This window comes from Daucus carota, chromosome 8, assembly GCF_001625215.2.
Source record: "Daucus carota subsp. sativus chromosome 8, DH1 v3.0, whole genome shotgun sequence".
Classification (NCBI taxonomy): Eukaryota; Viridiplantae; Streptophyta; class Magnoliopsida; order Apiales; family Apiaceae; genus Daucus; species Daucus carota.
The window spans coordinates 5,955,150-5,978,590 of NC_030388.2; the positions used below are offsets into that span (position 1 = coordinate 5,955,150).

At 32.3% G+C, this 23,441-nt stretch overlaps 2 protein-coding genes across 33 annotated transcripts; both read left to right on the forward strand.

Moving 5' to 3' along the window:
• The first annotated feature begins 434 nt into the window (after nucleotides 1–434).
• Nucleotides 435–14,023, forward strand: LOC108199731 (conserved oligomeric Golgi complex subunit 3). The gene is made up of 25 exons (XM_017367675.2): nucleotides 435–595; nucleotides 1,897–1,980; nucleotides 2,066–2,167; nucleotides 3,395–3,439; nucleotides 3,544–3,618; nucleotides 3,721–3,816; nucleotides 4,579–4,656; nucleotides 5,195–5,280; nucleotides 5,498–5,564; nucleotides 5,700–5,762; nucleotides 5,845–5,946; nucleotides 6,103–6,207; nucleotides 6,328–6,420; nucleotides 6,741–6,829; nucleotides 7,967–8,186; nucleotides 9,545–9,631; nucleotides 9,855–9,971; nucleotides 10,089–10,121; nucleotides 10,247–10,333; nucleotides 10,424–10,486; nucleotides 10,764–10,880; nucleotides 12,155–12,247; nucleotides 12,594–12,719; nucleotides 13,206–13,306; nucleotides 13,474–14,023. Exons 1-25 carry the CDS (start codon nucleotides 518–520, stop codon nucleotides 13,604–13,606), a joined length of 2,340 nt encoding a protein of 779 aa, XP_017223164.1. The 5' UTR covers nucleotides 435–517; the 3' UTR covers nucleotides 13,607–14,023.
• A 2,314-nt stretch (nucleotides 14,024–16,337) lies between these two features.
• LOC108197094 (uncharacterized) lies at nucleotides 16,338–21,284 on the forward strand. 32 transcript variants are annotated; one of them, XM_064083358.1, is made up of 10 exons: nucleotides 16,342–16,742; nucleotides 16,841–16,892; nucleotides 17,635–17,695; nucleotides 17,790–17,905; nucleotides 18,433–18,521; nucleotides 18,952–18,984; nucleotides 19,136–19,341; nucleotides 19,757–19,934; nucleotides 20,639–20,738; nucleotides 20,857–21,284. In XM_064083358.1, exons 3-7 carry the CDS (start codon nucleotides 17,693–17,695, stop codon nucleotides 19,225–19,227), a joined length of 333 nt encoding a protein of 110 aa, XP_063939428.1. In that variant the 5' UTR covers nucleotides 16,342–16,742; nucleotides 16,841–16,892; nucleotides 17,635–17,692; the 3' UTR covers nucleotides 19,228–19,341; nucleotides 19,757–19,934; nucleotides 20,639–20,738; nucleotides 20,857–21,284. The 32 variants fall into 32 exon arrangements, 26 of the variants coding, with proteins under 26 accessions (XP_063939438.1, XP_063939440.1, XP_063939428.1 ...); XM_064083360.1 differs by having other exon boundaries at nucleotides 20,965–21,284; XM_064083362.1 differs by having other exon boundaries at nucleotides 20,652–20,738.
• The last annotated feature ends 2,157 nt before the right edge of the window (nucleotides 21,285–23,441 follow it).

Genomic DNA, 23,441 nt, shown 5'->3' on the forward strand with positions numbered 1-23,441 from the left:
AATTGCACTTTTAATTACAAAAGTTGTAAATCATATTCTTGAAAATGAAATTTTAAAAATTACAATTCCAAAAATAAATTTTATAATAACTATAGTTTTAATTTTTAAAAAGGTAGTGTGAGTAATTTTTCCAATATTTAATGGCGAAAAAATATGCCCTTAAAAATACCATAGACATACTATTTTAAAATATTAGTACACGTAATTAATTAAAATTTGAAATTATCACACACACACATATATATAATATTATTTTAAGATAAATTAAACTAAAAATTGAGCCATCCATTTTAAGACATAAATTCCCATTTAACAAAAATTTTAAAACTCACTTAAATTCTAATAAAAAAAAGACATTTCATAAACAATGCTAAAACCACACTCCAAACATTTCTTCCATTTCCCAAATAATAATAATAATGCAGTTTAACTTTTACTGTGCAAGAGCTGTGTAGAAAATACATACAGCGTGTGTGTGTATAAATAGCGCTCGATCTGATCGTTTGGGATCTAAGAAATGGCGACGAATCGAGCAAGTGTTCCCAGATCTGCTGCTGTTTCTAAAGGTTACAATTTCGCTTCCTCTTGGGAACAGGTATATACATATATATCATAATTATAATTTTGATTATTTCCCCAATTTGATTTATTTTTATTGGCGAAGTTATCTCTAAATCTATGTCAGAAGAATATGGAGGCTTGTTGTGGAATCTATATATGTCGGTTTGTTTTGGTGATGGAGTTTTCGGTTTTCGTGAATGAAGCAGGTGTGTGAGCATTCGAGAAAATTGAGTGACGTTTAATAGGCATCATGATAGTGGAGTTGTGTCTCGAGACTTTTTGAGGAATGTAGATATGCGTGTTTTGGTTTTTGTAAGTGAAGGGGAATTATATGTGTAATTGATAGAATTGATAGTGGTTTATGAGGAACTAATGATTGTTAGTTGAGATTGATTGTCGATTGCGTCTCGAGACTTTTTGAGGAATGTAGATACTGTGTGTTTCGGTTTTTGTAAATTGACTAGTAATGTACACAATTCAGAGATTGATTGTGGTAACACACTGATTGTTCGGTTTTCGTAAATGAACTAGTAATGTGCACAACTGAGAGAATTGATTTTCCTCATTAGAAAAACAGCAAGATGTAAAATACTGCTTTGTTTTAAACTAGCAAGTCCAAGATATGCCTTATATGATGTCCTAAACTAGAATTTAGGGCATTTGGTAAAAAAAGTCGATCCAACAAAGTCCTCGTGATGTCTTAGGACAGCCTCTTCAAACCTTTTTTTTTAAGGCACCTCTCTCATTGCCCTATCTTATATATTGTAATAAATTATTACACATACTCTTTTTCTCTCTCTACTTTATATTGTCCTTCAATGATAAATGTAAACCTTTAATAATAAAATATAAAATATATATTGAGGATAAGGCACATTGTTGGAGTTTGTTAAATATGTCTTTAATTACTAGGACATAATTTTTATATTAAATTTAAGGCTCGAAATAGGACACTGTTGGACTTGCTCTATGTTACTTATTTTTATACAAAACACACGTCCACTGACGTATCCTCAAGGGGCATTATAATACTTAAGTGATTGTTACATGAGATTAATTGTAAGTTGTATCTTGAGATTTGTTTCGTAACTGAATTTGTAAAGGATGTAGATATTTCGTTGTTGATTTTTTTGTAAAAGGAATTGATGCTGAGGATTATTAGTATGACAAGTCGATCAAGACTGATGCATTGTGATGATATTGATTATTGTACATTTGTGATATTTGTTGCTAGCCATCTGTTGTGTCGTGGTTTTTATTATCTGGTATGTAGTTCTGTATCTTGTAGTGTGATTGTAAATGTGTTAATGAACCATGGAGATTCTTTTGGTACAGAATGCTCCAATGACAGAGCAGCAACAAGCTGCAATTGTCGCGCTTTCTCATGCAGTTGCGGAACGGCCTTTTCCAGCTAAGCCCGTGAGTACTGCACATGCTTACAACAGCATCTCTTTTAAACTATGTATTGATTAAAATTTAATTACTATGATTCTGATTCTCATAGGATAATTTATCCGGGGAATGTAATGGGATGTCTGTATCAACCAAGCACAGCAATATGGAAGAATCTGGGGATATAAAAGCAGTGTTGGTAAATACAAATCAGGTAACAAAACGGTTTCTTTTCTTCACTTTTTGATCCTTATGGTCTTCATCTATCAGAAAACCAATAGTTTCATTTAGGAAGAATAGAATTAATAGAAATATAATGTTATAGACAAAACTAAAGGTGGAAGCGAAGGATGAAGAAGGACTGGGAAAATGAAATAATGCTAATTTTCTATGATGAAGATTGTGAAGAAATTGAATAGGTAGGAGGGCGGAGCATACATTCTTAAATTGGCGGGTTTTTACTTTAGTTTGAATTAGTAGGAAGCGAATGGAAATATGAATGAAAATTAAAATATCTTTCCATACATACAAATTATCATTCCTTTCAACTAAATAGAGTACTCCCTTGGATTCAGAGTGTTAGTTGCTTGACTTTTTGCATGCATCTCAATGTGTTTTGACTACATAGTAGAAATTGATCTTTTATAAAAAAAAAAAATCTGAATTAAAATTTCGTGTACATACTCTTAAGTCTTAATCAGAAAGGAAAAACTGGAATTTTTTAATTCTACCATGTAGTCAAGACATTGAGATGTGTCCCAAGAGTCAAGCCACTTACATTGTGGACCAGAGGGAGTATCAGAAATGTTTTGCAAACTTCTATATCAAATAATGATTTATAATGGTCTTCCTTTTTTTTTCTCTGCCCTAATATCTTTGTTGATTATATGTTTTTTGTCTCTATCATAATCTTTAGCATAAGAAGCTGCAATTTTTTTACTTTTATCTCAGAAATTGTTGGTGTATAATAATCTAAGAAGAGTCTTCTGTATGACTGGATATCTTAAACTACTATACTAATATGTGCTGGTTATGAACTTATTGAAAAAAAATGTTGAGTCTCTATTTTTTTTTTTGTTTTTTTGCTGCTTGTTGAGTCTCTTTTACTTGCTCAATTTAGTAAAATAAAATGGATAAATGCCTTGCCATAGTCCCTGTCCACAGTAGGTTTTTTCTCCCTCTGTCTTGCATCTAGTTAGCTTGTTGATTTATGCATTTATACAAATCACAAGTAATTAATCGCCAAGGCTAGAAGCTGCTTGTACATTTCTGTATGTAAGTATTTGGCTTGCTGTAAAGCATGATTTTTTATTAACTTAAAAAGATGGAATCTGCTATGTCAAGTATCACTTATAAGTAGACTGAAGCCTTCTGTGAGTCTCATTTATGTTGGAGTATACTTTAAGTTTATTCGTAGATTAAGACTTTTTCGTTTGTGCAGTTTTATAACTGGTTTATAGATCTTGAAGCGGCAATGAAATCAGAGGTTAGAACATCAAGATTAATGTATATTTTCTTTGCACATTTAATTTTCGGAAAAAAAGTGATACAAGTTCTTATTGCATCTGATTTTTTAACATATTTGCATAGACAGAAGAGAAGTATCAGCATTATGTGAGTACTTTAACAGAGAGGATACAGACATGCAATAATATACTTCAACAGGTAGAAAAATTTTGTTTATCAATTGATATCATACTCGATATGTTTATACCACTAAATGTAAAAATATATTTAAATGTGGCTGAACAATTTAATGTTTTGCAGGTGGACGAAACCCTTGATTTGTTTGATGATTTACAGTTGCAACATCAAGCAGTAGCTACAAAAACGAAAACCCTTCATGATGCATGTGACAGATTGGTATGTCCCTCTATTTTGTTAGATTAGACTGGTAATTTGTTTGCTTAGTTTTTGTTATATAACTTTAATGACTCTAGATAAGAAGTTATGTGGAGGTTTACATTTGCCAGTCTACTTGATTGGTTTCTAGTTCCAATTGTATCTGTCTTTTTAGTTGACTTGCATATTCTATCTAAAATAACAAGCTTGAAATAAAATCATGACCATTTATGAACATGTAAGGATGGATTCTCATATTTTTTTAAAATAATATGGGATCTTGTGCCGATTAAAAATTCCTTAGATCAAGCACAAATAAATGAGTGTGGGTTCATTTGTGAACTTGTAAAATGGTACTGTTACTGAAACAACCAATATGTGCAATAATGCTAAGGATGGATTCTCATATTTATTTAAAATAATATACTAATATAGGATCTTGTGCCTATTAATAATTCCTTAGATCAAGCACAAATAAACGAGTGTGGGTTCATTTGTGAACATAGAAAATGGTACTATTACTGAAACAACCAATATGTGCAATAATGCTAAGGAGATACATTCTGATTATTAAAAAACACGTGTCATTCATTAGACTGTGCAGTCTATGTTTATCTGGTTTACTTGTAGCATGTTCAGGTTTTTCACTCTTACACAAGTAGATATAAAGAAGAAAATCAAATTTTGTATCATTGTCAACCCCTGAAAAAAATATTTTGATATTTGCACGTCTATATGATTTTAATACCTGTCTTACTAATGAAGTGCTTGTTTCTGTAACAGCTAATTGAGAAGCAAAGACTGATTGAGTTTGCAGAATCACTTCGCAGCAAGCTCAACTACTTTGATGAATTGGAGAATGTAAGGTTTGGAAGCTATGTTATATAGTTTTTACCAAAATACTCATGTACCATGGCCATGCTGTACTGAGTGTTAATTGTATCATGTGAGTTTTAGAGGAACAGAATTACGTTTAATACATTAAATGAAACCATCAGTGACTTGGGTTCCCCAATTTGAAAATTTACAGAATAATTACATGACTTTTCTACTAGTTAAACAGTATGTGAAATAATTTAAGCCATGTTCTTGGCCTTTTTACAACATGAAAAGATGTACCCCATTTACTTTGTTATTAATGTTTAAACTCATTACCTCTCCCATATAAAGTGGAAACGAACTTTCTTATGTTAGCTTCTTCCAACTGAAGCAAAACTATATTGTATGACGAAATGCTTCTGCATTTGAAGCTTCAAGGAAATCTGAGAAAAGACAGTGTTACTGTATATTTGTCTTTCCTCCTACTTTAGTTTAAACAACATTACTTGGGTTGTAACCAGATCTGCGTACTTCCATTTTTGGAAGTCAAATATTTTGAATTTCTCTCATTGTTTTCCAGGTTGCCAACAGTTTTTATTCTCCAACTATGAACGTTGCAAACGAAAACTTTCTTCCACTACTCAAAAGACTTGATGAATGCATATCGTAAGTGCTCAGTGTACTAGACCATTTGTTGTCTTTGAGTTTGACTTATCTAAGGTTACAGTGATATCCTCTTATTAATATATCACAGTTCTTGAGAAAGGATGATACTTGCACTTACTGCCTACTGGATCCTTCGTCACATTTAGCCCAAATATAAGTTTGAACTTGTCATATGTGTAACGATGTTAATGGAACACATCTTCCATGTTGTATGTAGATATGTTGAAAGTAATCCTCAGTATGCTGAATCTGGTGTATACTTGGTTAAATTTCGGCAGCTGCAGGTACTTAAGTGGCACTTCATTTATTAGTTGGCGGCTTTTTTTTTATGCTTCATTTTTAAACAGTTGCATTTTTCACTATATTATTGTTGGTTAAATTATCCAAAAATCTTATTATTTTACTGACATGTATTACAGTCTCGAGCACTGAGTATGATTCGTACTCACATTTCTTCTGTTCTGAAGAATACTACTTCTCAGGTAAATTCATTTTAAAGTATGCAGATTTTCGTTTTGGATAAATTGTGGAATGTTTGTCAATTTTTTTCCACATTGTACTCAGGTCCAGGCAGCAATGCTGAACAGTGGTGGCAGCAAAGCATCTGTGTCTGAGGGCGTAGAGGCATCCATCATTTATGTTCGCTTCAAGGCAGCAGCAAGTGAGGTATTATTTCTCATTGTACCTGCTGTATAGATCTCTGAGAAGAAATTTTTGCTTAGAACAGTAAAGCATAATAATGATGAAATATCAATCATTTACATGCAAAAGCATGTTTCACATCTAGAAGGAAATGAGTCTAACATTTGAATGTATTTGCAGCTTAAGCCAGTGTTGGAAGAGATTGAAAGCAGATCACAAAGAAGAGAGTATGTTCAAATTCTTGCTGATTGCCACAGACTATACTGTGAACATCGGCTGTCCTTGGTATATCCACACATGTTCTACTTTGTTCTGCTTCTCTACAATTGTTATAATATATAGTAATTTTGTACATGATTCGCTAATGCTAAACTAAACATATTCTCTTTTCTTTACTGCAACTAGATAAAAGACATTGTGCAGCAGCGGATATCAGTATTTTCTAAGAAAGAGGCACTGCCATCTTTGACAAGATCAGGATGTGCATACCTAATGCAGGTGACCTTGATCTAACTTCTTTAGTGTATTAAAGTCAATACTTTTTCAAGGACTGGTCTTGATTGGTTTTAACTAATACTTATATTTAAATTTAAAGTTTATATACACATATTGGGCATGAACTCCCTACTTGTCCAATCTATGCCTTGCCAAAATATTGGCCGTATGTATATATCATTGTTTTCTGATTTTAATAGTCACTACCCTGGTTTGCTCCTTCGGCTGTTATTACACACATGTAGGGATCACGGGCTTTGTTGATATCATTGTATGAAGTATATGGTGTTTGAATTTTTTTTCCTAAACAATTGAAATTGCAGGTCTGTCAGCTTGAACATCAACTATTTGATCATTTCTTCCCTTCTTCTTCAGAGGATATCTCAAGTTTAGCTCCTCTAATAGATCCTCTGTGAGTTCTGTCACTATTCTTGTTCTTGATTTTGACATACGAGTTTTCATTATATCCAGTAATTAGTCACCATGCATATGTGTGGAGACAAATGGTGCTCTTCTTATGACCCTACAAACTTTATAGCAGCTATCGCTTTCACAAAGATGGGCTTCCAAAGTGCACATTTCATAGCTTGTCCTTAAATTGTAACTAATGTGTTACGAGTATCTTTTACTGGGTATGTTTGGTCCCACTCATTTTTCGTGAAAATAAGGATTTATTTCGGAAAAAAATTTCACATTTACGTAATATTTTTTAGTATGAAGTATTTAATAGGTGTTTAACATTTCTTATTTGCAGAAACAAGTCACTTATTTTTAAAAATAAAGTACACTTATGTACTTTTTTCTGAAATAAGTAACTTATTTCTGAAAAATATGCAAACAGGACCATTGGTTCTGATGTAGTGTAAAATACATCGTCTCCACAATTTATAGTCGTCTTCCTATTTGAGTTTACACTTGCGTTACAAAAATATGTATATATAGTAAAAGAAGTACCATCAAAAATGGGAGAGAGAGGCGCGGGGTTCCCTAAACTATTCATGTGAGTGATGCGTTAGATTCATATGTTTTATCTGTTTTTTGAGTTGAACTAGATATCTTTTGCGAACCTCAGGAAGGATTTCTATTATCCTGGGTGAAATGTGAATCTCATTCATGTGAGTGATGCACTAGATTCGTATGTTTCATTTTTTTTAAATTTTTTTAAAAACCTCAGGAAATTTATCCTAGTTGAATGTTAATATGGAAGCCTAATGTCGCGTAACTAGTGCATGCCTTGAATTTAGGTTACTAGAAGTTATCAGGAAGTAGAAATAATTTGCAACTGAGTGTGGTGCAAATGCCAAAATTTTGAGAAATAACCTCTAGATTGCTGTTGATTTGCTATACATTAAATGTGAATAATATAATCCTTGTTCTGTTTCAGCTTTTAATTGACTGTTGAACTATGCACTTTACTTAATTGTTCACATCTCTGACATTATCTCAGTTATTTGTTTTTTGGAATCTGGTATGCTTGCTAGTTAAGCTTTAGCTTTATCTCATAAGTTTTTGTTGTGTCTTCTCATTTTTGTGTTATAATTTGTCACAGGTGTACTTACCTTTATGACACATTGCGCCCGAAACTGATACACGAAACCAACATTGACACTCTTTGTGAACTCGTGGAGATACTTAAAGTGGAAGTTTTGGGAGAACAACTAAGCAGACGAAGTGAATCACTTGCTGGATTACGTCCTACATTAGATAGAATTCTAGCAGATGTTCATGAGAGATTGACCTTTCGTGCTAGAACACATATCCGTGATGAGGTATACAAATCACATTTATACAGAATATTATTAAAATCGCAGAATTAACTATGAAGAGCAAGATGAGAGAAAAGAGAGAATGAAATTTTTGATTAAAACCTAATTGAATGCACACAACATGTTTATATTTCTCTTACAATATAGACTATGACTAGAAAATTAACAAATTAAGGTTAAAACTAGCAAAAATGAAATCAACACCAAAGCTGCCAACAGTTTTTCAAACTATTAACAAATTTTGAAGCCAAAAATTGAGGGAGTGTTTATGAGCTGTTTGTTAAATACATATATATAGGATATGACTTAATGCTGCGCTTCCATAACAGCATATATAGCAGTTTATCCTTAATTGTGTTCCTTCTCTATAATTGTACCTGACTAGGTACGAATGACATAAGTATCTTTTATTAATAGTTGAAAATTGACTAGTGAATAATCTATATGTTTTCATTTATTATTCTCATTAAAAGTCTTATTATCTTAATCGTAAAGAAGCAGTGACAGATCTCTTATGTCCAACTTGACCAATAAAGTTGAGTTATTTTGATTCAATTTTTAAGCATCATTGATCTTGCCAAGTCGTCAAAGCATCTTATCTTTTTATAGGTTTATAACATTATTGCTCTCTTAATAGCTTTATTAGATTTTGTGGAGTGTTTTTATTGATCTTACGTGTCTTAGGATGTTTATGTTATTTTAGTTGTAATATATATGTTCTGAAAGTTAATTTCTCAATCATGTTATTGACCAATATCTTATCTGGGTTTAGGGCTTTTTGAAATTAATTAATTATGTCTGCTACCTGAAACTTGAATCTCATCAGTTTAGTCTTCTATGGCTGTAAGCCTGTAATATTCAAAGTTTTGGGCAACAGTTAAACCAATATCCACTCTGCAATGAAGTCTAGGGTTTTAAAATGCATAAAATAATAATCTTAATCCTCATGTTAGTGTTTTCTTTACATTAAGTCATAATTTATTTGTAGGGATGTAAGGGATTCTATGGACATTCGTGGCTATGAACTTTTCTTTCGGATCAGTGTTCATAAAACTATCCCTTTAAACATAAGATAGAATGATCCTGGTAGCCGGGGTGGGCCTCATGGTATCATTTGATTATGCTCCCTACCCGACCCTTGTACCTCATCAGTATAACTTCTGTAGGCAATTATATACTACGCATATAGTTCAGCAAGAAAAGTTAAAGGCAACCACCTAACGATCTGCATCCAAGTCTAGAGCATAGACTAATAATTTTCATCTACCTAATAGTATTTTCTCTTATTTAGCATGAGTATATTGTGGTTTGATATGTACTCCAGCCCGCTAAATGGCTTATTTCTCTTGTATATGTCATAGATTGCAAATTATATTCCTTTTGATGAAGATCTGGACTACCCTGCAAAGCTGGAGCAGTCAGCTGAGTTGAAATCAGAAGTTATATCTGTATGTTGTACACCCACCCTTCTATCATTGTTTTGTTTGGAAGCTTGTCTATACCTGCTGCTTTTAAAGCTAGTGTTATCACCTCAATAGATTTGCCAACTTTCATTTGCCTACTTTTAGTTTAAAGGGTCACATATTGGTTAAAATCTGGGGAAAATAACTCTGATCTTAGGATCCATTGAACTTCATATATACCATTCAATTTTTTTCTGTCTAACCGCAGGATAATCGAAGTGCAGATGTTTCAAAATTTTGGTACCCTCCGCTTGAGAAAACTGTGTCTTGCCTATCAAAGTTGTACCAGTGTTTGGAACAAGAAGTTTTTACTGGCTTGGCACAGGTAATTAAGTTATCCTTCCCCATCCTCTTTCTTTTTAGAGTAGCACTTATACCAAGTATCCGCGTTTCCAATACTTGAACTTTTTATTTTACTAATTTTAACATTATTAATGATCAGGAAGCTGTAGAAGTTTGCTCCATATCCATCCAAGTACGATGTCATGAATTTTCATCTCAGTGATAATAATTTCGTTTCCTGTTCCTGGTCCCTAAGGAGGAACTCTTTTGATACTATTCATTTTTCTGTCATAATTGGTTGTTTCATGTGTGCTACAGAAAGCAAGCAAACTTATTATGAAAAGATCATCGCATATGGATGGGCAGCTTTTTCTTATAAAGCATCTTCTTATCCTTAGAGAACAGGTTACTTCCTTACCTCTAAATTTTTTTAATCGTGCACTCACTATGGAAATATGATTGCTTATTATATATTTTTCCTTCTTCCCTGTTCAGATTGCACCATTTGATATAGAATTTTCAGTTACCCACAAGGAACTTGATTTTTCTCATTTATTGGTAAGTAACCCTGATCTTATGTTGTCTTGTCAATAAGAGTGCGACTGTGAACATTACACCATTTTCACTGTGTGATGTGATGGTGATGCAGGACAAATAGTAAAACACTGATATATAAAAACAATGCATATCAATTGTTATTACCCCGTGAGAGCTGAATTCTTGCCTATTTGATGGAGTAGACAGAAGCAGTTACCTGAAATAGTCCTGAACATGATACTTAAATGTAGACAATGGCCAGTGCTTTAATAATAATTATTAATCCGTCTATCACCAGGATCACCTGAGAAGGATTCTTCGAGGTCAGGCTTCACTATTTGATTGGTCAAGGTCAACTTCTTTGGCGAGAACGTTATCTCCCCGAGTCCTGGAAAGTCAAATTGATGCTAAGAAGGTAACTTGTTTTTATATAGCTAATAACATTTTACCTTGAAAGTTAAAATTCATTTGCATTTTGTCAGTAAAAGTCCTTCATTATGGTCACACTAGCAAAATAAACCAAATTTGTAAGTCTAGTATGTCGATTTGACAATGCTATGAATAGCCTGACCAGATACCTACTTTTAATTTCTTTTTTTTTTTTTTTAGTCAAGGTTTTGGTATCAAAGTTGAACCTTACGTATCTGGCATTAGTTGGCTGATATGTATCGAACGAATCCTTTCGAACCCAAGAAATTATTATTTACTGGATTGGTTCACGGGTGACTTGACCTAAGAGCTTCTGGTCGATATGGGGTCACCTCCTTGCTCCCTGGTAGCTGTGCACTGGAAAAATCTAAACTTGTTCTTGTGTTTTGTACTTCTTGAAATTTGCATAGCAGTCCTCACCCTTCAAGTGGTAGAATACTAGAATGTCTCGTAATGAAAATTTATGAGTAGATGTGTGATAAAATAAAAATAATTTAATCTTAGAGCAACTCCAAGGCATTAGACCTGTTAGGTAAAACTGCTTATGTGGCACCTACATGGCATCTATGTGCACATTTTAGATAATAGAAAATTTAACACTCCAACCATTACCCCTTAGCAAAAAAAATATAGATAACTAAAATTGGGGTAGCTACATTTGTAAAACCTCTAAAACTATTATGTATAATTTTAGATAATATAATTATACATAACACCATGGAATGAACCTATAACCTCTTAGCTATAATTTTAGATGATTATCCATATACTAAATTGTAGCTAACAAATATACATAACATCCATGGAGATGCTCTTAGTCCCTCTGCTAATTACTCCCTCCGTCCCTCTCATTTCTTTACAGTTTTTTTTCACTGCTCGACACGCATTTTATGGCTGTTATAAAACATAGTTCCGTAATTTATTTTTGAGATTTTCTTTTTGTGTATAAAAATTCAAACATCAAATTTTTATTCAAAAGAAAAAAATTAAAAAATAAGTTACGGAACTATGTTTTCTTGGAGCATTAGAATGCGTGCTAAACTCTCGTCCCCCAAGGTAAACTACCTAGGGGGACAGAGGGAGTAGTATTTTTCCCCTTGATTTTTTTTGGAGCATTAGAATGCGTGCCAAACTCTCGTCCCCCAAGGTAAGTATTTTTTTTTTATATTAATATTTTGGGTACAATATGCATCTAATCCCACCCAGAGCGATGGCTTTTTGTCAAAGTTTAACACATTACTGAAATATGTAATATCGCAGGAATTAGAGAAAAATCTGAAGGCCACTTGTGAAGAATTTATAATGTCCGTCACTAAGCTTCTTGTGGACCCCATGCTCTCCTTTGTAACAAAGGTATTATATATGTTATGGTTCAGTGTACGTAAGTTTAATTAGATTAGCTTTAATTATATTAACTATTTAAGAGACCAGGTAGCCTGATATCTCTGTGCACTGAACATGATCAGGTAGCTCTAAACGTTATAACTTGGGGCATGACCTATATTTAAGAAATTAGCATGTAGCAACAATAATCTTAATGTAATCCTTAATGACAATTACATATTGCAGCTCAGTGAGCAGCTATATGCCTAATATTAAGCATCTGGGTATGACTGGGTGATTTATAGCTTAATCTTTGAACTCAATATTTGCTTGAGTAGAATTTTCTTTTGCGTTTACACTCGAAAACATCTTTTAGGTGACAGCGGTGAAAGCTGCACTGTCCTCGGGCACGCAGAATCCAAAACTTGAGTCTGTCATGGCAAGACCTCTCAAAGATCATGCCTTTGCTAAACCAGCTACAGTTGCTGAAATTGTTCAAAAGGTATGTCTTGATAACTAGTATAGAAATCTAGCATAATCTATTTAATTTACTTTCTTTTAGTTTGCCAAAACTAAATAAATCAATGTACGTCAGATACTAAACGCTCGAACATGGGCATGGATACCGGACACTTCATTTTAGGCCAAGTATATGCAAATTTTTTAAAATATTGTGAATTTCGACTCTTGGACACTTCCAGCCGTGTGGGTAACATAAGAATTGAACTGATATAAAACAAAATTAATGAAACGCAGAGAGATATGTATTTAGTGATTTAGGAATAATCGTAGGTTTAATCAAAAGAAGTTATAATTGTGCTATGATTTTGTTTTTTTTTTATGTTAAAAGTTTTTCAAGTGCGTTATACTTTTGTTATCCTGTGGAACAATACACAATGATTAATGATTGTTTTATTTGATTAAAGATGACCTCAATCATTTCTGCACTATTCTACTGTTATTCTGATTGAACACCCTTTTGAATCAGGTTAGTGCTGCCCTACAGCAAGAACTCCCGAGAGTAATGGAGAAAATGAAGCTTTATTTGCAAAATTCATCAACGCGTACAATTCTTTTTAAACCAATAAAGTAAGTCTTCTTTCAGTCCCATGCCCATAATAATTATAAGATAACCGGATTTAATGTAGGTATTCAGTTTCATACCTTTTCATATCATTTTACACCATAGAATTCTGGATTTGTTTGGTTTTACTTTTGTCTACCAGTTGGTATAATTTCTTTTTTCCTTAATGCAGGACCAATATTGTAGAAGCTCATATTCAAGTCCAGAAGCTTCTAGAATCAGAATACTCGTCTGAAGAACTAAAAGGTGTCATCGATATGGTCTCTATACATGATCTGCAAGCTCAGCTGGACAGTCTTCTATAAGATGATAGACATGAAACATGCATACTCGTTGTGGATCAGATTGATGTGCTGAAGTCTAAACCTGAGCTTTGGGAGTCAGTTGACTCTAAATGATGAGATCAGTTGCTAGCTTAAAAAGATGTTGTAACTGGTAGTAGATTCTGTTTTATACAAAATTATCATATAAAAGAAGTGTAGCAGCCCATTCGATCATTTTTGCAAGTACATTGATTCATCGTGCCAAAGAGTTCAAAATAGTCATCGTTTGATTGTGGTCTGAATCATGTACACCCGAGTTCCCTGTGTTGCTTCTGCCACCTGTTATTATTTTTTACATTTTTGCATGTCTAATAGATATTTTGTTCTTTTACTGCTTTGAATTTTACATAAATGTAAATGCTGGTTATAATATTTATGATGAACTGAGTTCTTAAAGCATTTCAAGTCTTATTCAGTTAATTATTTTATGATTGTTAAACAGCAATATTTGTTCTCATGTTAAAATCAAATGTTGATAGATATATTATAATCTCGTCATCTGAGAATAATAGATACATCAGACTATCAAGATACAATACAGCAATATTTTTTCTCATGTTAAAATTAAATGTTGACAGATATACTATAATCTCGTCATCTGAGCAAAATAGATACATCAGACTATCGAGATACAATACTAAGAAGGAAGAGTATATGACAACAAACAAATACTTTCTGTCTCATTTTAACTGATGTTTGACCTTTTGACACATATATTGAGATGTAAAATATCTACATTCAATAAAAAAAAATATTCTTATATCAAATAAAAGATTTAAACTTTTATTTGATATAAATTTTATAAAGAATAATGATGTTTAGATGTGACTTTTTAATATCTTAAAATACGTGTAAAAAATCAAAAGCTTTTATAATGAGAAGGAAGGAGTAATAGTGAAGCTCATAGGATGCCCGATAGGGTGACATGAATACATTTGCATGTGTGGCTCGACAATTTTCGACACGACGTGAAAATTTCGTGTTTGTGTTTATTTTTTTAGTACACGACATGAAATTATACGAATATGAAAGTACAAGACTTAATTTCATGTCGGTTTTGGGTTTATTCATCAGGTACTCGACACGAAGTACAAGATATATTAATTCATTATAATGATAGATAATTAATAATAAATAGTAATAACATTATTTATCATATAGAATTTAATTGTAATAGTAGTTTTTATAAATAACATAGATATAATATCAAATAATATATAAAATTTAATTAAATATCAATTTTTAAAATATTAAAATGTAATTTAATATTTTATTTTATCGTTTCGTGTATTTTTATGTGCATTTAGTGTCGTGTACTTTTCGTGTATATTTCATTTCGTGTATTTTTTGTATTCAATTCGTGTCGTGTATTTTTAAGCACACAAAAATTTCGTGTACTTCGTGTCATGTTATTTCGTTTTTATTTCGTATCGTGTTCGTGTTTGGATTTCAGATAAACGAAGATATTCGTGCTTGGATGGTGGCTCAAGATCAGCCTTATGAAAACCGAATTCATTTCGTGTCGTGTTCGTGTACCAGGTACATGACACGAAAGTACACGACACGAAAAATACACAGACACGAATTGTCAGATCCGTTTGTGCATCTAGTTTTTGCTACAAATTTCAGTCGCGTGTTACGACTCTTACAAGTATATCTTACAAGGAGCCTGTATTTATAGTTAAGAGCAAGTCCAAGAGATGCCCTATCTCATGTCCTAAGTTATAATTTAGGTTAATTGATGAAAAAACTTGATACAACAATGTCCTAGTGATGCCCTATATCACTAGGACAACCTCCTCAAGTCCTATTTTTGGGGCACATCTCTCCTTGCCCTGTTCTATATTTTATTATAAATTCTCATCAACATTCTCTTTCTCTCTCTACTTTTATATTATGCTTTAATGATGGAAGATAGTCTTTAATAACAAAATATTAGACATATTGTGAGAATAAGGCACATTGTTGGAGTTCAAATTACTAAAGTATGTCCTAAATTACTTGAACATGATATTTTATATTATATTTGGGCTTGAACTAGGACACTCTTGGACTTGCTCTTTTAAGGAATTGTCCCTTTTATAGCCTCTTTGCCACTTGCTTGGTATTTATATAACTTCGCTTATATGGCTTTTTTGTCACTTAATATGGTGTCAATCCCAGCAACAAGTAACCTCCTGATATTCACATTTATTAAAATTGGTGATATTATTGAAATTGGTATCAAAACTCGGATGATGAGGGATCTTGAGTTGAGTCAAGACTCCCCCATATTCTCATGTATTTACTAAAATACTGATTAAAATTATGTCTTATGATGAGATTCTCGTCACAAGCCATCTAATAATCCACTCTTTGCCACAAATGATATCTTGAAATTTTAGAGGTCCGGTAAATTGATAATTATATATAGTACATTGTGGCCAACTCATGCAGCATTTGAAGATATAGAGGAGCACCTGTTCAAATCTACTCTTAAAAACTGGTTTATTGGGTAAAATAAAGGGTAATGTTACGTACCCAAAAACCTTCCACAGCTACGCTGATAAAATCAATACAGCTTTAACTAATATTAAACTATGCATTCTGAATCTGATTCTAGATCTTTAGATTAATCTCTCTACTTTATAAATCCTGTTGCCTTTTTTGATACAAAATGTCCACTTTGTCCCTCTACAATTTCACTTATTACATTATACGGTCACTCATCTATACGTGGCGCTCTCCCAACCACATCCTCCTCAGCATTGTTAACTCTGTCCATGAGCACCAAACACAGTACAGTTGCTTTAATTTGAAAATACTAGGGCTCCGTCGACGAGCGGAGCTTCTGTCTCTCGCCCTTCTACCTGAAAATTCTCACCGCGTCACCTCTGGAATCAATTTTCCGATTAAATATATCTCTCTCCCTCTTCCCCTCTCTTCTCTCTCTATCCTCCCTTCCTACCTCGCTAATATGAGTTCCGCACTTAATTAAATTAATTCAGTTCGTATGAATTTGAATGAAGTTTGCCGATCGATGATTTGTTGTCCATTACTTCAGGTCTATATTGGTATGATTTTAAGAAAGTGAAGATGTCACCTTCAGATATACATTTGCTATGGATATTATTCTTGGGTAAGTGTATGGTTATGAAGTATTTTCTAGCATGCTTTCTAAGTGTTTGACATAAGTCCTAAGACAAATTTTTCTCTCTCTCTTTGTTTTTTTTGCAGATTCAGTAATTATATAACATAATGGTTTGATATTCTGTTTTATGAATTGCAGGTACTTTCTCCTATAGTACTTGGTACTTTCTCTCTTTGATTTAATTTATAAACAATTCATGTATATATGTGATTATATGAAAGACTTTTTAGATTCACATATATGCAAGTTCAGTTCTGTTTAATTTTTTTTCAGATTTACATAAAAGTTAAGATGAATCTTTCATTGGGTACTCTTATTTGCTATTTGTGTGATTTCAATTTTTTTATCTTAAAAATTTCTCATATGGAAATTTGTATTCCAGCTGATGTGATTGGCAGATTTGGAGCTTAATTTTATAAATATGTATGATTTAGCAACAAAATTAACAAGGTTGTTATGCTGGAGTTCTATCTCATGAAAGTATATGTGTACTCCATCTCTAATCTGGACATTGGCTTATGTTGCTACTATGCCTTCCCTATGTATATCATAATGCAACATTATAAGTTCAGGCTGATCCTGTAGTGCCAACATTCTTCCAGTAAAAAGTATAAGCCAGAATCAATATTACGTAAGCATCAAGCTTTGCATAGATGAGACTTTCATCATAAAGTTTGCATTTTTAGGTTAATAGGCTATTTTCTTATAAGAGAATCTTAGTTGTTGCGATGCATATTAACAAGAATAGAATTCTTAGATTATTGGAAAGAACTTTGTTTTGGACCTAATTGTACTTGGTTCTTAAAACTTTATTTGTTTAAATTCCTACCATCGTCGTATTTGTACTTCACATTGTCAGTTGTTTTAACCTTTTTAATAGATGCATTTCAGAGTGGTGCTTTCCATACTCTTGAGCTTGAACTTTAATACCTGCCAAAATGGTATATCCTCTTAGTCTTACTTCTACCACTTTTATTGGCACAGAATTACAAGATTCTAAATTAGGATGAGATATTGGATTTGTAAAAAATCCAGGTGTTGTTGTGGGTGAACATGAAAAAGCAGCTGTTCTTAAAGAATTTGGAAACAATTTTCCTGGCTTTGGCCTCCGAGATCAAGAATCTGACCATGATTTCATGTCCATCTGCGAGGTCAGTCTTTCAGTCATCTTATTTGTACAGTTGTCTTTAAGTTTTGTGTGTATGATTTGATATTATAGATTCTCCCGAGTACATACTAATAAAGCTCTAATTCAAGCTAGAAACATATTTCTTCTAAAAATTAGAGCTCTTCCCTTTGCTGCACTTCCATAGGTATCCCATAGCACCCGATAGGCTTGATTATAATTAATGCATTTGTTATTTTTTTCCTAGAAACACACTCGCGATGAGATTCAGCACTTTCAGGGAATAAAGATGATCTAAAGAATTTACATCTCTGCCTAAATCATAAAGGAAGAAAATCAGAAGCATATAATTACTATTATTGCATATCACATATTTTGTTCGCCCTGATTTTTTTTATATCAATTATCATTAAAATGCCTCAATAGAGACTTTCTTCAGAAACACTGGTGTTTCATTTTCTTTAATAGATGCTTAGTCTACAAGGATGCTGTTCTTTAGTAGTTTGTTGATCACAAGATTTGCTGATCATATACATGTATATGTTTTTACAGTATGTCTGGATGGGAATCCTCTGGCTTATCATATGTCCAAGGGTTTGATGCTGCACCTATTAACAAAAGGAATGAAGGATGCAAAAATTGTATGTTCCAGGTATTGATTAGTGCTTCCCTTTTATTCTTAGATGTTCTTATGAACTTTGTAAAAATATTAATCACAGGCAATAATTTCGGGTTGCTTGGCTGGGTGGATTAGTTTCCATATTACATTGTGATAAATTTAAGTCTATTTTACCCACGAGTGCAAAAGTGAAATGCCTTGCTGATGCGAGTTACTTCATTAATGTGTATGATGTTCTTGACAGACTTGCATACATCCATATATTTGCATGCACATTATATTTCACTCCATTACAATCAGTATCATTTCTTCTATGTAAATTGACTCATTCTAATAATAATTTAAGTAGCTTTAAACAAGAATAAGTAGTAGGAATTGTAGTACTAATAGAGCCAGTTATTTAAACAGGATGATATTTAACTTATGAACGATATGGGTATGGATGCTTACAGGTTTTCAATTGCTTGGTTTGGAATTTTTTTCAGGTTAGTGCGGTTCATAGTTTGCCCTTTGTAAGTTGTTGTTTCCTACTATTTGAGAAATATAATGGCGAGAATATGACCATTTTCATTTCTTATACTCTTATCTCTTTAGACGGTTGATTAACAAGTAAATAATTGTGTTAATGTTTATCAGATGGAAGTGGAAAAATGAATCAGGCTGGAGTTGATCATTACAATAGTCTGATAAATTATATAGTGATTACAAGGTCCTTAATTAGCGTTTGATGGTTCATTGGTTCCTTTTCGACTTAATAGTATTCTGAAGTCTGAAGACTTTGTTGTGCCATCAATATACATCAACTCATCAGCTGAAGCAAAGTAGAGTTTCTGCATATTCAGGTACATGAATCTTCATTTCTTCTAATGAGAAAGCAGTTCACGTAACTTAAAAATGTTGTGAAATTACCTGTAAAACTAAGATAATATAAATTGTTGGAATGATGAGAAATTAGATAGGCCAGGTGAGTACATCCAATATTCCAAAGCCGAGACATGCACTCATTATTGATCCAATTGAACTCTAAGTCGTATTGCCAATTCAAGGTCTATGATACTCAAAACAGAAGATCACTATTGAAAATAAAAATACTTAAGTCATATGAAGACTGTATTATCATGACTCAAATGTAAATTTGGTCAATTAAGAGATCCTTACCCGGCTCAGTATCCTTACCCGACTCAGTATCCTTACCCCACTCTTTATTAAACTCTTCTTCTAAATCAGTTTTTTGTATCTCTTGGTTGGAAATTGCAGGTCTTTTCAGAGGACTGCCCTCAGACTGGTCTTTTTCTATCAACCGGTCTCCTGGCTCTTCTGTAAAGAAACTCTCCACATACTCGGAACAGGAACTAATATGTATCATTCTTCTGCACATCCTTTGACAGAGATGAGCTGATTGAGAAAGCTGATGGGTTTGCTGGAGTGTTTCCTGGTAAGTTTATTTATAGTGAATACTCTTCTGCTGACATCAAATATTAGACAGGCTGATTCTTAAACAGTCAACTATTTCATAGCATTATAGACAGTATCTTAAACTGAGTACTTAATAAGTGGATCTTATTGTGTTCTCTAAGCTATTTTATTTACAATAAGAGTTTTTTTCTTTTACTCCCTGTAACTGTTTCCTTTGAAATTTTAGTTGAAGGGTTAATAACAAATGAAATACATATATTCTCAGAAGTTCATTTTTTTGTGCACCATTGAGGGAATTTTTAGATTTATAATATACTTAATAATTGGACTGATTTAAGGTTCTTATGATATGCTTTTTTGTGTTGAAGCTTAATCGAACAATCTTATACTTATAATTTGTATGACTAAAGATATCTGTTGCGCTTTCGCTTGACAGATTAGCTCATGAATCAGACTCTTCACCCTTGATTATTAAATATAATTCTGACCTTTAGATTGCTTAATTACTAATGAAGTCATGTGTAATTGTTGGAATGGTGAAAACAAAATGAAGTTGCTCCTGATTAAATTCGAGAATCCAACTGTACTCTATTGTAGTTAGTAACCCTGTGCAATGAATGCATAAGTACTATAGATTGTTTGATTGCCAGAATTTTTTTTATAACAGCAGGGTATAGGAAAAAAACAATTTTAAGATAGAGAGCATTGATGCATTGTTGACAGATAAGAATTTTAGGAAATAAAGGATGAATATTGCTGCCAGGATTTGCAAACTGTCCCTGTTTCCACAAAATGCCCATGGTTGATAAGTATTAGTGGAGAGGTAAGTACCAATTCTTTTCATTCCTTCTCCCTTTCTTATATTATATGGATTCTTGCCATGTTATTCCATACTGTTTTAATTCCCACATTGCAAATGAACTTGGTTGATTGGTTTAAAGTGATGGTTGCAAGTCGTCGTTGAGAAGAGTTAATAGATAATCTCATTGAAGTACATCCACCACCTAGAGTATTGAAGCGCACATTGATCCTGTGCCTCCATTGTATAGGCTTCCATCCTCTGAGCGGCCCAAGATGGGGCAATTTGTACACATGCTCGACGCCGAAGACTTTCCTAGTGTAATTCTTCATTGTGTTTTGATAGTTATAGAAACCAATACTTTTGTAGTAGGATTTTTTTTTTTTTGATCAGGTGCAGTAGGATTCTTTTGGGAAGGAAGTCATTGAAAAAATCTCCGGGTCGGGGGGCCAGGGATTTAGGCAATAAAAAAAGTCATGTATTTAAAGTTTTTCCTTTTTATATATTTTTTATAGGTTTTATCACATCAATCATAATGAAAAAGTGCATCATGAATCTGAACTTTTGCCCCCTCCGCTATGTATTATTTTTATGTGTTTTACCACAAATTATATAAAATTCTATTTGGAAGCCCGACTAATGCTTTTTAATATTATTGGTGTTGTTTCTGTTGTAAATATTTTTAACTTGAATCATAATTGTGAATATGTGTTGTATAAAAAAGTATTATTCAAAATTAATTTTATTTAGTGTATAATAAACTTAATTTTATTATACTAAAATGAAATTAAATTTTTTTATTAACTATTCAAATCAGTATTCTAAAATTTCTTGATTTATTAAAAAATTCTTAATTAATTCTCGATTTATCTTAAAAATATTTATATGAATCTTGAATTGATAGGTCAATTAATTAGTTTCGATTTTTATATTCATGTTTAAAACACATAAATATGATATTTTTGTAGAAATATGCTAATACATGAATTTTACTAAATCATTTGTGTCCATATTGCGAATCAACGAAAGAAAAAAACAAAAGAAAACATATATTAAATTTTGGACTAATTTCTTTTCGTTCAAAAAATTTATAAAAATCATATTTCTCTTCAGTTATGAAATTTTGACACTAACGACACAACATAGGACTGCTTTCTTAAAAAAATGACATTTGAGAAGAAATTCATACCACTCGCGATCACTTCTTCTGCATGATGTGAATTACATTAGGATATTCGATTTCTCTAAGATCGTTTCCTATTACAAAGACATTGAAATCACGAGACCCATTGAACTTGAAAAGCAACATCTCGCCTCCTTTTAAATTAAAATCGTAGAATATTGAGAAAAGCGCATAAACAATCCCCATGTCTTCGTTAAAAACAACGAGTATTTCATACCAGTTACGAAATTTTAAGAGGAAAGATGGTTGAATCCCTTGACCCATATTTCCTCAGAATCTCTGTAGGAATTTTCTGTAAAAAAAATTAGAAATTCAAAGGCACGAACTTATTAAAATCACCACATGCAAATAACGTACTCACCTTCTCATCCTTCTTAGTGTCATATTCAGCAGTAAGAAACTTCATGAATTTCTCAACAATCGCACCCGAGCATTCCATGACTGCATACAACTGAAATAATTGTGAAATCTTACTTGCATGCAAACAAGAAATTGGGAGAGAAAGAGATAACTGAAATAATTGTGAAATATTACTTGCATCAAACAAGAAATTGGGAGAGAAAGAGATAGAGACAGACAAGAGAAATAGGGGTTATGCTTGAAATCAGGTGAGGGTTAAAACATTAAGTGATGGATAGTCAATAAGTAAACATAGGCTATAATGAATAACGGTACCCGATACTGCTTTTTGGTGTAATTAAACTTTGGTCAGTTTTGTGTAGGATTGAACTGCAAAAGAGAAATTAAATTTCTGTAACAAAATCCGCATAACTTATCAAAAAGAAAATAAGTTTGCAAATGAAAAAACAATTACATAATAAATAACAAACAATTTTTTATAAAATATGAAAATTAGTCTATTTAATAACATTTATATAAATTAATTTCAAATAAACGCTTCATGATGGTTTCTCATTTAATATACACAACAACATTTTTTCTACAATTTCTTCAGGTAATATTAAATTTATATAAACATTTTTTATTAGAAACATTTTGCATGCCCTTGCGAAGCGGGCACACATACTAGTTTTAAGATTATCCAGCAGCATTTGCATTCCAACAACTTTCCAGTTGCTACATATGATGGATACAAGATGCATATTTCCTAGATGTGACAATCGTTTCGTTTCGTATACTTTCGTTTCGTGTATTTTCGTGTTTCGTGTACTCGAAGGTGAAACCCGTATCCGCCCGTTATTAATTTCGTGTACCTAATTTGAAACCCGTATCCGATCCGAATCGTTTCGTGTATATTTCGTGTACTTTTCGTGTATATTATATATAAAAATATTAATATATTTTTCAATCAAAAAATGGATTTAATATATATTCTCCTTTATAAATTAATTAAATATGAATGATATATTTATACTTGTATACAATTCTCTATAAATTTGTTAATGTATCTACAATTATATCCACACATACATATAAATATATACTTTTTACTCAATTATATATTTAATATATCATAACATATATATAATAAATATTATCTACAAATATTTCGTGTACTTTCGTGTATTTCGTGTACCCCAAAT

Bases quoted from the DNA above. Each gene is read 5' to 3' on its own strand.
- LOC108197094 (XM_064083351.1), top strand. The intron at 18,522-18,951 runs GTATGTTCCAGG...GGATGCTTACAG, and splicing joins GAATGAAGGATGCAAAAATT to GTTTTCAATTGCTTGGTTTG. The intron at 18,985-19,135 runs GTTAGTGCGGTT...AATGTTTATCAG, and splicing joins TGGTTTGGAATTTTTTTCAG to ATGGAAGTGGAAAAATGAAT.
- LOC108199731 (XM_017367675.2), top strand. From the start codon at position 518: ATGGCGACGAATCGAGCAAGTGTTCCCAGATCTGCTGCTGTTTCTAAA. The intron at 2,168-3,394 runs GTAACAAAACGG...TCGTTTGTGCAG, and splicing joins TGTTGGTAAATACAAATCAG to TTTTATAACTGGTTTATAGA. The intron at 4,657-5,194 runs GTAAGGTTTGGA...ATTGTTTTCCAG, and splicing joins ACTTTGATGAATTGGAGAAT to GTTGCCAACAGTTTTTATTC.